Genomic DNA, 15,703 nt, shown 5'->3' with positions numbered 1-15,703 from the left:
GTGATTGCACGTTATTGTCTTGGCTTACAGATTAACCACAGATAATACTACTTCACGTATTTGGCTCCTCTAGCTTTTCTAGAGATCTACTAAATAGTTATGTTAATTTACTGTAATATCACAGCAAAGGGAGAACTAATAAATTAAATTCTTTCTGCACTGATAATAAGGACATGTTTTTTTTAGCAACGGAGTGTGCCAGAATTCACATTTTAGCTAAGTATATTTTAAGTTTGAAATGTTCTGCTTTAGAAACTTAAGGAAAACATGTTATGAATTTAGGAGTTTTTCCTCAGTAGGATCTGGGAAACTTGAGGTTGAAAGGAACATCAGGAGAATATCTAGTCCAGCCTCCTGCCTAAAGCAATTCAGCTGTGAGGTCACATCAGGTTGTTCAGGCTTATCCTTTTGGGCCTTGAAAACAAGGATTGTTGTTATAGTACAGCCTATAAGAAATTTTGAGTGTTCTCATTGTGAATGCCTGACTCTTCTCATGGTGAGAAAGGTTGTACTTTTATTTACAGAGAACCATCTTTGTTTCAGTTTATGCTCATTTTGTCTCGTCTTCGAGCAACATTAGGACACTTACAAAAGTAATAGGGTGCTGACAAATGTTCTACTCAGGCTAAGTTCTAATAAGTCCTTTGGACATAGATGATCTTGTAATTATGTATTTTATTGTGAACTATTTTCTGTTATTGTAAATACATATATGTATTTTTCACTCCTCAATGTCAGTTTCTGTGGATTTTATATGTGGCAGGATTTATCATTTCTATAATCTACTTCTCAAAGGGTAGTTTCCAATATAGTATATTTTGGGTGCTATATTTACACTCCACTTTCATACTAGTTAATCAGAAGTGAGTGCTGAATGTATGTGGAAAGGACAAGAGTAGTGTATGACTTATTTTGAGTGTAATTTGCTGAGAAATATGCCAGAGGAAGGGAATGAATGGGAATATTCAGTCCTTCAGTGCTAGTCATTTTCAAATAATTTTGGTGAAATACAGATCAGAAAATCACGCTGCAGATTTTTTATTAAGATAAGCAAATGTATGGGTACAGAAAAGTGGCCTTCTTGGTCTGCAGTGAAGAAAGGGCTGCAGTGTCATTACAAGCTGTATAATCCTCACGAACTCGGTATACAGCCCAAGTCATAAGAAAAGTATTTTTTCTTCTCGTTACATTGCATAGAAGAACAGATATCATTTTTAATATGTGGTGATGTTTCCTATGCTCATTTGTATTTACTTCAAGAACTGAGACTTCCAACCCGTTTAGACTGGGCTCCTGAAGAAACATAAGTAACTTCTGGTTAGCATATAGATGAGGAGCATAATAAGGAAATACATGATAATGCAAATCTATAACAATTTCAAGAGTCTGGACTGACATCTTCCTATAATCAATAGAGGCAGTTGGTGTGACCAGTCAGCGACCTGTGTTTTGCCCTTTCCACAAAAAGGAGCAGCTGAAGCTGTACTGTGAAACGTGTGACAAGTTGACCTGCCGAGATTGTCAGTTACTAGAACACAAAGAGCACAGGTATGAAAACTAAGTCAGTGTTTTATACAGCTTGCTTGCAGGAAGACAACTTGAAGTTAATTGTGGCTGTAGCAGTATACAATTCAGTTGGGTGAAAAATTAAATTTTCTGATCAGGGAAAAAATTAAGATTGTGTCGAAAAGAACGTGGCTGGCAAATGCGTGATAGTTTGGAGTTAAACCTAATTCTTTCAGTTTTTACTCTGGTGGTTTAAGAACAAGACCTTTATTTACTGACAATTTATTTGGATGGAATTTGTTGCTGTGCAGTTTTTCAGAGAGACCTTAGCACAGAGGCTGTTATGTAACTGTATGCTTATGTGTAATTTTTCCATTTGTCCTTCAACAAGATGTTTATATAACCAAACAATACCCAAGAAATTTAGAATGGAGCAAATGGACGATTTTTCTATGAAGAGCTCTTCAGAAAAGAAAAGTAAATCTGAAATTTAACTATATTGTACTTTGAGAATGCTATTTAATAACATTCAAATTTTAGGTTTCTGTTCTTTGGCCATTTCCTACTGGCCATAGAAGATGAAAAGAGGAATAATATACAACTCCTGGGTACAGGACAGTAATTTTCTGTTAACAAATAACAGTATTGGCCTGGGACAGATGTGCTCATAGGTTAAACATTAATATGTTCACTGTTCTAAATGTAACCACCCAATGAACTTGCTTGGCTGACAAGGCAGACAGACATCAGTAGGTGGAGGAGTGTTGTCCAGTTTTGCTTCTTGGAACCAACTAAATGTTGATCTTGCTGAATTGCTGTCTTCCTCTTAAATTCTCCTTCTCTTACAATTTATATCCTGTTCAGAATGTCTCCTCTTTTTTTTTTTTTTTTTCCACAAATTGTTGCTGATTTCAATTCCTTGATTTAGTGTTACTGACTTTACTGACTCAGCAATCTCTTCTTCTGCTTCTACATCCTTATCTTGCATGAAGTAATAGCTTATGTGCTCTTTCACTTGGAGTAATAGCTACAGCACAACATTAATTTTTCTTTCAATAGAATTGTGACAAGGTCACACAGTATCCCTTCAATTTTATGAAAACATAATTCTAAAAACTTAAAGTCAAAATTAAAAAGAATATGCTGTAAATAAAATAGGTCAGCATTTCCTGACGTATACCTCCATAATGGCAGTTAAATTTTTGACCTGAACAGCATCTTTCTTCATGTTACAAAGCCTTTTGTAAGGCAGTCTGCTTTTTATTATATCCTACCTTTGGCACGTATAAATACTCACCGATTCTTTACTTCAGGTACCAGTTTATAGAAGAAGCTTTTCAGAACCAGAAAGTGATCATTGAGACTCTAATCACTAAACTGATGGAGAAGACTAAATATATAAAATGTACAGGGAAGCAGATCCAGAACAGGTATGTACTGGATTTTGAGGTTGAAACTGACAGATTGCAACTTTAATATACACTGTGATTTGTTGAAATGTTTAGATTAGTAGATTTTGCACCTCAGTCCTTATATGCTTCCAGAAAGAAAAATTGTAAGATTTTCTTGGCCTTCCAAAAGCTTCAGTTTTTTATTGCGTTGGGTGTCTTTCTAATGTGCTTGCTTATGTTAAGTAACTCTTCTGCTCAAACCCGTGGGAACAATAACTTGGGTGCAGTGAAACAAGTTATGCAATAAACTGTGCAGGAGGCGGTCTTATATTCATCATCAGTGCGCTCTTTTTGTTAGTTTAGATCCCTTAGAAAGTGAGAGATAATGACTCATGTTTTCATAATGCTTGTGACACACATTTGAAGATTTATGTAATACTTTTGTTCTTTGGGCTTGAATTCACTCTACTGTAAATCTAGCAGAGGAATAAATCTGTAAAACTCATGCAGCAGTAGTCCTTTGTATCTGCTTCTTCAGCACTTACAGGAAGATTCAACACAGTAGAAGATGCTGAGTGTAACTTGAAGTCTTCCTCTCTTTGCCTGTCTTTAAGATAGCAGAGCAGAAACCATTCTCCTCTATTGCAGCATCTTAGTGTTATTATCCCCTGTCTTTTAGCAGTGCTTTTCACGATGTAAGAGTATGTTACCCTGTTACCAATTTGAGCATTACTACTGAAATAACTAAATGTAACTAACTGAATAACTATAATAACCCTTGTTTTACCATAGAATCATAGAATGGCCTGGTTGAAAATGACCATAATGATCACTTAGTTTCATCCCCCCTGCTATGTGCAGGGTCACCAACCACCAGACCAGGCTGCCCAGAGCCACATCCAGCCTGGCCTTGAATGCCTCCAGGGATGGGGCATCCACAGCCTCCTCGGGCAACCTGTTCCAGTGCGTCATCACGCTCTGAGTGAGAAATTCCTCCTGGTATATAACCTAAGCCTTGCCTGTCTCAGTTTAAAATCATTTTTCTCGTCCTATCACTATCCACCCTTGTAAACAATTGTACCCCCTCCTGTTGATACTCATCCTTCAAGTACTGGAAGGCCACAATGAGGTCTTCCAAGAGCCTTCTTTTCTCCAAGCTAAACAAGCCCAGTTCCCTCAACCTTTCCTCATAGGAGAGGTGCTCTGATCATCTTAGTGGACCCATTCCAAGAGTTCCACATCTTTCTGGTTCTGGGGGCCCCAGGCCTGGACGCAGTGCTCCAGATGGGCCTCACAAGAGCCAAGTAAAGGGGGACAATCACCTCCCTCTCCCTGCTGGCCACCCCTTTTTATTGCAGCTCAGAACACAGTTGGCCTTCTGAGCTGCAAGCGCACACTGCTGGCTCACATCCAGCTTCTCGTCCACCAGGAACGCCAAGTCATTCTCCGCAGGGCTGCTCTCAAGGAGCTCTTCCCCCACTTTGTATAAATACCTGGGATTGCCCCAACCTAAGTGCAGCACCCTGCACTTGGCCTTGTTGAACCTCATTAGGTTTTCATGGGCCCACTTCTCCAGCCTGCCCAGATCCCTCTGCATGGCTTTCCATCCCTCCAATGTATCGACCGCACTGCTCAGCTTGGTGTCGTCTGCAAACTTGCTGAGGGTGCACTTGATGCCATTATCTGTGTCATTGATAAAGGTTTTACAGACTTAGGTCTTTAGAACTTGCCACCAGTGGATTAATTTTATTGTAATTCACTGGTACTTGTTCTTTCTGTTTCTTCTAGTAATTTTCCTGACTAAAAGTGTCTGATTGTTTATGTATTAATTGGTGCATATAATCAAGGAATATTCTAGTCCCAGTAGCACAGAAGTATAAAATTCTGTGTTTGAAGGGTGGGTTTGTGACCTAAAGAATATAATTTTCTATACTGTTTACTTGCAGAATTCTTGAGATGAATCAGAATCAAAAGCAGGTGGAACAGGATATTAAAGTTGCCATATTTACACTGATGGTAGAAATAAACAAAAAGGGAAAAGCTCTGCTGCATCAGTTGGAGGTAATTTCATTTCTGTCACAAGAAAAAAAAAGCCAGTTTTTTTTTTTTTTTTTTTTTTTTTTTTCTTCTGGTGATGGTTGAAATCAATTTTAGCATTAGCTGTTTGTACATGTCCTATTGCAGTTCCAAAGCAGAGAGAAGTCCCACACAAGCCGTTTGAGCAAGCATATTTGTTTACTCATTTATTCGTGTTCCTTTATTTCTTTGTAAATCGTGTCTTTTATATATATATGTGTGTGTGTGTATGTATATATGTATATATATATATATTAATAATCAAAGTTGTCTCTGAACCTGTTTTTTTCCTCCATGCTTTTGTAGGTCATTATTTTGTGCACCGTGCATGAAAAGTCTTTCCATCAGAACTCCATAAATTCTGCAATCTAATAGAAAATCAAAGGAGGTTGTTTGAAATTGATGCCTAGAAAATGAGTTCTTAAAAAACTGTGTATATATAGGCATATATATATATATATATATATATATGAAAATGTGTCATAAGAAAAAATGAAGATCTACATGCAAAACCTTGATATCTTGAATAAATATTATGACTTTTTTTGACTGATAGCTATAGTCAAGATGTAGGGGAGTATTTTTTTAGAAGAGTTAAGAGAGATCTCTCGATCATTGAGTCACAAACATGTAAGTTAAATGTATCTCAGCTGTAAGTTGAACGCTTTGACTGTAACTAATTTTCTGCTTACAGACTCTGGCAAAAGAGCATCGAATGAAACTTATGCAACAACAACTGGAAGTGGCAGGTCTCTCTAAACAGCTGGAACATGCCATGAATTTTTCCAAATGGGCAGTTTCCAGTGGAAGCAGTACAGCTCTACTCTACAGTAAACGCTTGGTAAGACGAGGACAATAGATTTCTTTTTTTCCTTAAATATTATAGTTAGGTCGTATGCGTGCACACATTTGTCTTTGACACCAAGGGATTAGGCATTTTAATGACTTCATACTACTTGGAATATTTGTATATCAGTTTTTCTTGGTTTTCTCTCAAAAGCATAAATGTATTTATTATAATTTAGCTTAACTCGTCACGATTCTCTCCTGTTGTGCTACCATAGTATTGTTGTAGATGTTCAGAATTTGCATTAAACTCCTTTTTTCTGAAGTGAAAACCTTGAAGTCATGAAAGACTGGGCAAAATTACTGTATGTCCTAAATTATTAATGAGATTCTTATTAGTATATTTTACAGCTTCTGAGTTTAGATAAAGAAGGTATTTATATAACTTAAAGCCTGATATCCAGCATTTAATATAGAGTATTGCTTTGTTATGTTAGAGTTATCTTCTGTGAAAAGTCTTCAAAAATTGATTTGTTAAGCTGATAAAAATGAAGATGTGGCTTGTGCTTTCTTATGCAAACTGCTATGGAACTAAGTATTTCAGTGTTGTAAGGACACGTGTGTGATCTCATTGACTGCTTGTGATGAAGAAGAATCCTGAGAAACAGTAACAACCAACCAGTCAAAGAGAAGATTGCCCACGAAATTAAAAATGAAGAAAAAAGATGACTATCAATCATTTATCCAGGGATTTCTAGATTGTACTTTCCAGATTAAGAAAATATGTGGTAATGTTGAGGAGAGATGACCATCTCCCAATTTCTTATAATTGGAACGCAGGTTTTCTTTTTGTCTTTGTTGCCTCACTGCCTAGTTGAGAATCTGTTCGTGTGTGTATGAGTTCGTTTGTTTGTTTGATACCCATTAAAATGCTGCAGGCTGTTTTCTCAACCTATTTCAAGTGGTTAAATTCACTGAGCCTGTCTTATACAGCCTTAGCAAGTAACTTTTTTTAGCTGAATGGAAAAAAAGGGCAGCACACTAAAGTAATGTTGTTTAGAATTGCCTAGTGTTGCCACATAGACTTCTGCTATATGGGTGAGAAAACATTTTATGTTGCAGGTGTCTTAAGATTGTAAATGTTACAAATCCTAAGAAAAAGACCATCCTAGCCCATAAAGCCTCTGCAAATGAGAGTCAATTTTCAAAGGAACAGATGAAACTTCAGCTTCAGATTTTTGCTGGAGGTCATAGTTATTTGGGGTCTGACTAGCTTTGTCCATGGACATCTGAAATATGTGTTCCTGAACAGTTACTCATGGAGGAGCATATGAGGCCTCTACTGAGGGATATCCAACCACATGTAACACATAGGAGCAATATCCAGCAGACTTAAATTCAGCATTATAATTTGGAGATAATACCTGTACTTCAAGGGAATAACACACCTAAACAGTTCAGTAAGGAGTCAATTTCCTTGTCTAGCCCTCTGTCATAAACAAAACATTTTTGACTACTGTCATTACTGATAGGAGATAACCTAACTCTGAGTTTATTTGTAATATATGTTTGCACACAAATAATATATGGAATAAGCTATGATAAAATTTTTCTGCAACTAGTATTTGTGATGAGTGAAGAGAGTAGAAATTTTCAAGTGTATTATAATTGTTTCTGGCAGTGTACAGAAGTACTAGGAGGTCTATATTCAAAGTGCACTTTAAATTTTCCATAGTAATTTAAAAACAAGCATACAAACAGATGTGTAAGTCTTGCTAAATGTTCTGCATCTGGTCTAGAATCAACCTGCCGAAATGAAACAAAATGTAGGAGCAAAGTGAAAACTCATATAAAATTCATATGTGAAAGGTAACTGGTGTCCTTTTAGGTAATATGGCCAAATGTATCTCTTGTAATAATTTCCTGGAAAAGTCCGTAAGAAAAATATTTGAAAGGAAAATGAAATTTTGACAAAAGAAGTGTGGAACTTGATCAGCTTTTTCTGTATCTGCTGTGTGTTACTCTAACATTTGTGTTAGATATTTCTAGGAAATATCTGCAAAAAAAAAAATCTTCTTTCTAGCAGCTAGATAAACTCAGATTTGTTCCAGCATTCTGCCTGTGTATCCCAATCATAGTCTAGTCTTTTGGAACCAAGAAGTCTGAAGAATGTGAAAATATCTGAGAACAAAGAAATATATGAAAGAAAATATGATAAGCCTGTAATGGACAAAGCTCTCTGAAAAGACCTTGTATCTGCTACTAAGGAAAATTCTCTTTTGATGATGCTTGTCATCAAGAGGATGGAATACTTTTTTTTTTTTTTTTTAAAATGAATGGGTTAGCTTAGATTTGGAGGAAAAAAAGAAGCAATTAATTCATTATTTGTCTGCAAGTAAATTTTATGTAATAGCTGAATTTGTGGAAAGATATGCATTTATGGAGGGGAAAAAATACTTGCCTTTATGCAGTAATTGATTACTTTGTTGTTTTTTTTTTTATCCTTTTAAATTTTTTGTTTGGACAGACTTCTCTTTTACCTCAGTTCTCTGGGGGATTGTTGAAGATTTTTTGTTTGCTTGTTTTCAGTAGTTCATATTAATGGCTTTAACTGAAGAGGAAAATGTTATGTTTTGTTCTTGTTCTAGATTACATATCGACTACGCTATCTTCTCCGAGCGAGGTGTGACGCTTCACCAGTGACTAACAATACCATCCAGTTTCATTGTGATCCTAGCTTCTGGGCTCAAAATATTTTCAATCTAGGTGTGATAAAGTTTTGTCAGTTCTTTGTTTTTATTTTATTTTTTTTAGAATCATCTACTTAACTGCAGAAGACATTTAAGATGTTGTGTGGAAAAAGTATTATATATGAATACTTTCGATGAAACATTAACAAACGTCCCTTGCTTGAATGTGATATGTGATGATGATTGATGCTGAGAATGTCGGTAGGTTAACCTGGCTGTGAGTTGTAGCAAGCAGGTATTTCTTTATTGCATCACTGGGCACCTAGGGGATGGCTCCGACCAATATGTGTACCTTGGCTTATGTGCAGATTACATTCATTGGTCGTGCTCATGCATACTCATATTTATCCCCAGAATTTCATGCATATGCTAAATATTTTCTTATTTAGTCATTGTTTTCTTAGAGCTGATTAACATATGACCCTCTCCCTTAGAGCATTGGGGTCCTTTTGGTGGTTGTCTGAGGACTGAGGGAGGAAGGCTGACAGTCTTCATTGCTCCTAAACTTTTGACCCTAGTCGTGCTCAGTTAGGTGCTTACTTCCTCTCTAAATGTGGTTTCTCTGGTATGACCTGATAGGGCCCATCCATCTTCAATTTAACTTTATTTTCCTGCCTTATCTTCAGGGTAATACATATGGTCCCTCCAAATACTGATGCTTGCAATATTCGAGGTCCTTACTCCATCATTGATGAAAGTAGTAACTTGCAGTTTGTTGGACAGTGCATATGCTATCTAGGTTCTGAAGCCAAAAACGCATTATATAAGCTTGATTTATAACCTAAGGAAGAGTTCCCAAAGACAGTCTCATCCTGCATCTTACAGCACATTCTTTTAATTAAATCCAATCTTCCTAAACTGATACCCTTAGCAGCAGCATAACATGTTCAAAAACCCATATTCCTTGTCATTATAAGCAATAAGCCTTTCAGAAGGGGTGAATGCAACAGAAGAATAGAACAGGAAAGAGGACAATACTTTTGGCAAGTTGTCTATTTTTAAGATATTCTTTCCCGAAGTTAGGAATGCACTTCAGAAGAAAGCATGCTTTTATCAGAATTGCAATGTAGGAATTTAGCATCTGTACTCCTAATACCTTCTGGGAAGTTTTCTCTGATCTCCAAATCAGTATTTTTATTTTTGTCTTATAACCATAAACTGTTAGGGTTTTATGACTGTACTGAACACCAGAATCTGGGAGCTTTGCAGGTAGTCCATATATGTGATTACCTGAAAGCCTCTATGTTTAACGGAAATAAGCATCCTAGGAACTCATCAGATTGGGAACAGGAATTGAAGCTCAAAGATCTCCCTAGGATTTTTTTATTTTTTTTTACTCCTGTTGTCTGCCATTTCTTTCTCTACTGCTGTCTTAGTGGCCACCTTTTATTTTTCTGTTATGTGTAGAATTCTTTGGGAGATACCTATTGAACCTTTTCTGCCTTTCATCAGCTCTATCAGCTCTACAGATGTATAAAGGTTCAAACAGTAGTGATAGGAAAATTTCTGTTCTGCTCTTCATTCCAATAAGAGACAAAGGAGAGTCTTCAGCTTTCTTTATTCGAATAAAGGGAGAGTCCACTGGGGCAAACCCTTGTGGAGTCTCACAAAGTACTGGGGTACCCTTTTATCTGGGTACCCCAATGCTTGTGAGCCCTTCCCTCATTTCCCATTGGTTAAGGTAATCAAGGTTCACATTTTTCTCTATTTGCCTATCATCCACTCATCCCCCCAGTGTGTAGCCCCTGGATCCAGAGTTTGTTGTTTTGCTCAGCTAGAACTATCTTTGTGTCCTATAAAGTATATCTCTCTTTGTTCTGTCCAGAACATAAGATGTAGGTGCTAAGCTAGCATCTCCTGCCATATTCCTGCAAGATAAATTTGTTTAACCAGATCCTTGTGACCAAAACCCTTCTTCTCAACTTTATCTTGTTTTGTGGGGATCCCCTATCCTTCCTTTGTTCTTCCGAAATTTCTCCTTATTTTTCCTTCAGTAGGCAGCTGAGCACCGCGTAGCTTCTTACTCACTTCCTCCTAGTGGGATGGGGAGAATCCAAAAGGTGAAAGTGAGGAAACTTGTGGGTTGAGATAAAGACAGTTTACTTGAAGGCAAATTTAGATAATGGCTACTAAAGAAAAGTGAGTAAAAGAAGATTGAGAGGAAAGAGAAGAAGAGAAAGAAAGAAAGAAAGAGAGATTTAAAGATAGATATCTTTCACTACCCCTTGGTTCAGCATTGTCTCGAGACTAGTGTCTTGTTCCATGGGTGGTGAGTTGACAGACACTAATGCACATGTTCATGGTGATGTAGTCTAGTTGGTCCATCTGAGACCACCCTTGGGGTGGCAACCCCTTTGTGTCTAGAAGCTTCAGGAGTTTTCCAAGAGGATCTCTGGTGGTTATGCATCCCCGCTTTCCTTTTCTGATGTTTATCAGAGATGAGGGACCATGAGAGGAAGTGAAGATAAGCATCCCATCAATCTGCCTCCATAAAGTGAGTGTCTGTAGATATTACAGCTTCCAATTTGAGTCATGAAGGGGTCTGCTCTTTCGATCTCAGACAGCCCTTAAGACTAATTGAGTCAGCAACTTCTTTGTACAGTCATGAAGGCTCCATCTTGTAAGGCACCTTTTTGTTTGTTTGAGCCATCAAACACTTTTTCAGTCTCATACAGCAGCATATGATATGGAGTATCCCTTTGGCCAGTTTGGGTCAGCTGTCCTGGCTGGGTCCCCTCCCAGCTCCTTGTACACTCTGAGCTCCTCACTGGCAGGGCAGCATGAGAAGCAGAAGAATTCTTGACTGTGTAAGCACTGTTCAGTAACAAGTATATAATCCTTGTATTATTAAGTTATTTTCATTAAAAATCCAAAACACAGCACCAAATAAGCCTTTATGAAAAAGATTATCTCAGCTGAAACAAGGACAGTAAATAAATTACTCCAGGAATGGCTTGAATTCTAGTCAGGCTGCATGCTACTGACAGTGTGATGACATCTGTGCACTAAGTATTTTGGAGGGTAATTAAAAAATGAAATATTTTTTAATTCCAGAAGTTGCCTGCTTTATGGGAAATTAATTGCCTAAAGCTGTTATAGGCTTAATAAGGGGTATTACTCAATAGGTTGGTAAGGTTTTTCATTTTCATTAATATTTTTGTTAATGTTTCTGATGTGGTTGAAGCATAATTAAAGTGTATGCAACGCTAAATTTACTAAGTGTTAATGCAAAAACAGTATGACTGATCTTAATTTTCTGTCCTGTTCTCCACTACAGTGTTTTGGCTAGCCTAGACTGATTCTGTGTGCATGCACATCTTTTTTCCTTTACGTGCCTGGCTAGGGAATCAGAATGATGCTTTTTTCATAGTTGCTGGTCCTTGGGATGAAAAATGGAATATATAATACACAGTGTGTTTCTTCCTCGTTTGGATAACCGTTTCAAAAATGAGCCAGGCTAGACCGCACAGGATCTGTAGAGATGTGCAGATATGGGGAGAGAAGTGGCAGAGGGTGATGTCAAATACTACCATGATGGGGATTATCAGACTGCTACCATGAATCAGTCCCTCATGAAACTCTCAAGTTGAAATGTTAGAAGGCAGCCATTCTTTATTCTCAGCACCGGATGCAGAAGGGGACCCTTCCACTGAATTGTGCTTGCCTTGAACAAAAGATCTTCAGCTAATATACATTACTTGTGTTACATGTGCAAAGGTTTTCCCTGGCAGTACGTGTGTATCCAGTACTTCCCCCAAAATCATTAATTTTAGGTTCAGCCTCCCTGCACTTGCTGAGTCTTTTGTGATGGTGGTCCCAGGACCCTTCCTCACTGTGTTCACTGGCTGAACCCAATCTTCACACACGCTCAGTTAGCTTCTTACCTTGATTGCACAATACTTGCTTTTACAAAATTAGCTGATTCAAAGCAGAACTTCCCTAATCTACTTGATGCAAGGACTTTACAAAATTTCCTTTATCTGCTCTGTACAAGGACATAGATTCTTCCTGTTTTCTAAACAAACTACAGGACTATCCACTAACAGGACTTAGCAAGCTCAACAATATCACTTTTTTAAACTAAGTAACTTTCTTTCTTTCTCCCCCCCCCCCCCTCCGTATAATCAGCATACTCTTCCCTTGACTGTAAAGCAAACTCAATTTTTGTTGAAATTCATCTGTTGTGGTTGTGGTTGTGGTAGCCAGCTTTTGACCCAAGAGCTTTTTAGAATTGCCCTGTTGGTCTCTTTGGGTAAAGCCTTTCAACTAGCATTAGTGTCTAGAATTTTCCTCTCTAGTTTCCTTCCTGTTGATTTCCTTCTAAATCAACAGAGAGGAAACATATCCTGGAGGTGCCATTACATCCTAAAATTGGTGGTTTGTGTATCATTTGCATATTTCATTGTGGTGATTCAGAGGCAAAAAAAAAACAACAGCAAAAAAACAAACAAAAAACCACAGAATTTTTAAGTATTATAATACTTAAAAATAAAAATACTTATGTTTTTTTTTTTTTTAAATCAAATGATTGGATCACAACGCTCTCATCTCTATGAATGAAATTTTGTTTCCTTGCTCTTTTGGAGGGGCCAGGGCAGCTGTCTAGAATTCACCTCTTAGAGCATGCTGTAGCATAAGACAGTTTGCTAATATCTCCTTCTCTTTCATTATAAAATACAGCCATGTTTTTGCAGGGAAACAATATGAAGTGAGTACTTTGTCTCATGTTTACTCATCCTTTGCATTATAATAATTAATGATAGCCTCATGGTATCAAAAAATCTAAAACTGTAAAAATAGCATTTCTGCTAACTGCAGTATTTTAGTATTCATTTAATTTATGTTTTTTAAACCAGGTTCTCTGGTAATTGAAGATAAAGAAACCCCTCCACACATGCCCAAGAACCCTGGGACAGAAACAAGTTTGCAGCCACCAGGCAGCTTACCTTCAAATCAGCTATCTAAGTTCCCAATGCAAATAAACTTGGCTCAGCTCCGTCTGCAGCACATGCAGCAACAAGTCATGGCGCAGAGACAGCAAGCTCAGCGCAGAGCAGGCCCAGTAGGTTTACCAAATCCAAGAATGCCAGGAAGTGTGCAGCAGCCTCCTGCTTCCCATCAGGTAAGCTATGACAATTTCCAGAGAAGATTTTTCTTTCCCATGTATGGTGGTTTCGCCCTGGTGGGCAGCTGAACTCCACCACAACCACTCTCTCTACTCAAAGGAAGAAGGGAAACTGCATGAAAATGCTTTTGAAGGTATTGGGGTCCGTCAGTGCTGGTCACTTTCAAGTACCACCTCCTCTAAAGATCACAGGAACAGTCAATCCCAAAATGCTGTAAGTTGTGTTGATGGGGCAGAAGATTGGCTGGGCTGTGCAGGGATCTTCTTCTAGAGCTTAGGAGGAAAAAGAAGGTGTATGGTCACTGGACGTGAGGTTGGATGACATGGAAGGACTATGGAGATGCTGTTCACCATTGTAGGGAGAAAATCTGTGTGGCCAAAGCTTAATTAGAGTTGAAGCCTTAAGCAGCCTTTCACTGATGAGGGAGAAAGTGAAGAAAGAGAAGAAAAAATTAAAAACAGTGATGTTTAAATATAGAATTTCAGATTTTCATCTCTAGCTGGTGGTTATATTGAAGGGTTAGAGAACGTTTTCTTTACTGACAATTGAATGGACATTCTATACTTGACTGGCAGAATGTATGGTAATACTCATCCTGTTATTGTTGAGAAAAATATATGACGTGGTATGTGATGATATACAGTACTGAGCTATATATATTGAATTTCTTTCAAATGCTTATAAAATGAATCTGTCTTTTTTTTTTTTTTTTGCATGATACTGTGATTGTCCTATATAACTTCCAAAGTGGAAATACTCTCACTAGCTGTTTCAGTGCATCTGCACTTGTTATATCAAAGTAACTCAAAACCACATGCTAAGTCTTGTTTTTAGCATTAATTTTCAGGTAAATTAGGTGATACTCTTTGTTTGCATTAAATATAAGAGTTAAGTGCAGTAAAAAAAAAAATCTGGAACATTGAATCAGTATCATCTAGCTTACAGAACTGGTTTTTCTTCATGCAGGCACCTCCACGTTTGATTCATTTTCAGAATCATAGCTCCAAGTCCAATGGTGCAGCTCCTCCTGCGCAACAGATGAGATTTCCCCAAAATCAGAGCCTACCAAGGCAAGCAATAAAGCTCAACCCATTGCAGATGGCATTCTTGGCACAGCAAGCTATGAAGCAGGTAGAGTTTCTTTCCCATTTCCCATTATCTTTACTGTGTAAAGATAAAAGCATCAAATGTGCTTTATATCATCATTTATGTTATGTTTCAAGAGTGATTTTCAATTGGAACAGAGAACGCTTTCTTCTCTGTGACAAGATATCCACAGTTTTCTTAATGAGAACTGTCAAGTTTCTTTCATTCTGACGGTTCTAAGCAGCTGAACTGTTACAGAAGTGAGCCATTGTGTGTAATATGTAGATGTTTCATTAAGTTATTTGCTATTACTGTGCTTTCTGGCCACTTACGTACGTGAGAACGTAGTCTACACACCACAGTGAATAAACAGATTGGCAAATCCTCCTGTTCATCTTAATGTTAGTGACTTTACTACCAGGTAAAAGCTTGACTGAAAAGTTGTAGCTGCCAGCATCTCTGGAGTATGCCAAACCTTACTGATTTAAAAAAAAAAATAATAAATAAAAATAAAAAAGCCCCACAGTCAGGTGACCTTTGCTGAGTAAAAATGGTTGATGCCCACCTGATCAACAATTGAACTAGGGCAGGAACGAATACTTCAGAAGCTTTCTGTCTATTTGGGAAGCCAAGTCCTTATTAAAAAGTACATTAACGTGTTCTTTGGTATTTTAAAGGAAAGAGGGCATCATAGTTCCAGAGACAAGCAGGGTAGAATCAAATGAATCTGTTCTACCATTCGAAAAGTGGAGTAGTACCATTAATGTCTGCAATGCTTATGAAGTCAGAGAACTAATTTTAACTGAATTGAAGAAGGCTGCATGATATCGCAGAGAATCTGTAACAAGAACTATATCAGTTCCATTTGAGCATTTCAAAAGAAGATTGACCTGTCTGCAGGCCTTTCTTTCAACTATTTTTATTATCTACTAGCATCTTTCTCAAAGCAGAAACCAGGGAATAGAGTGACTGACCAAAGGAA

At 37.5% G+C, this 15,703-nt stretch overlaps 1 protein-coding gene across 2 annotated transcripts in view; it reads left to right on the top strand.

The window, feature by feature from the left end:
- The window catches only part of TRIM24 (tripartite motif containing 24), a 56,524-nt gene that overhangs the window by 27,010 nt on the left and 13,811 nt on the right, over window positions 1–15,703 (top strand). For both annotated transcript variants that reach the window (XM_042889666.1, XM_042889667.1), the window contains 7 exons: window positions 1,416–1,548; window positions 2,820–2,936; window positions 4,844–4,958; window positions 5,668–5,814; window positions 8,408–8,525; window positions 13,366–13,631; window positions 14,602–14,766. In XM_042889666.1, the coding sequence (XP_042745600.1) occupies window positions 1,416–1,548; window positions 2,820–2,936; window positions 4,844–4,958; window positions 5,668–5,814; window positions 8,408–8,525; window positions 13,366–13,631; window positions 14,602–14,766 (1,061 nt within the window). The remainder of the gene's footprint in view (window positions 1–1,415; window positions 1,549–2,819; window positions 2,937–4,843; window positions 4,959–5,667; window positions 5,815–8,407; window positions 8,526–13,365; window positions 13,632–14,601; window positions 14,767–15,703) is intronic.

Source organism: Lagopus leucura, unplaced genomic scaffold (genome assembly GCF_019238085.1).
Source record: "Lagopus leucura isolate 7727_CA_CO unplaced genomic scaffold, USGS_WTPT01 Super-Scaffold_100159, whole genome shotgun sequence".
Lineage (NCBI taxonomy): Eukaryota > Metazoa > Chordata > Aves > Galliformes > Phasianidae > Lagopus > Lagopus leucura.
Note: the sequence above shows the minus strand (reverse complement) of the source record. Positions and strands in the feature narration are given on the sequence as shown.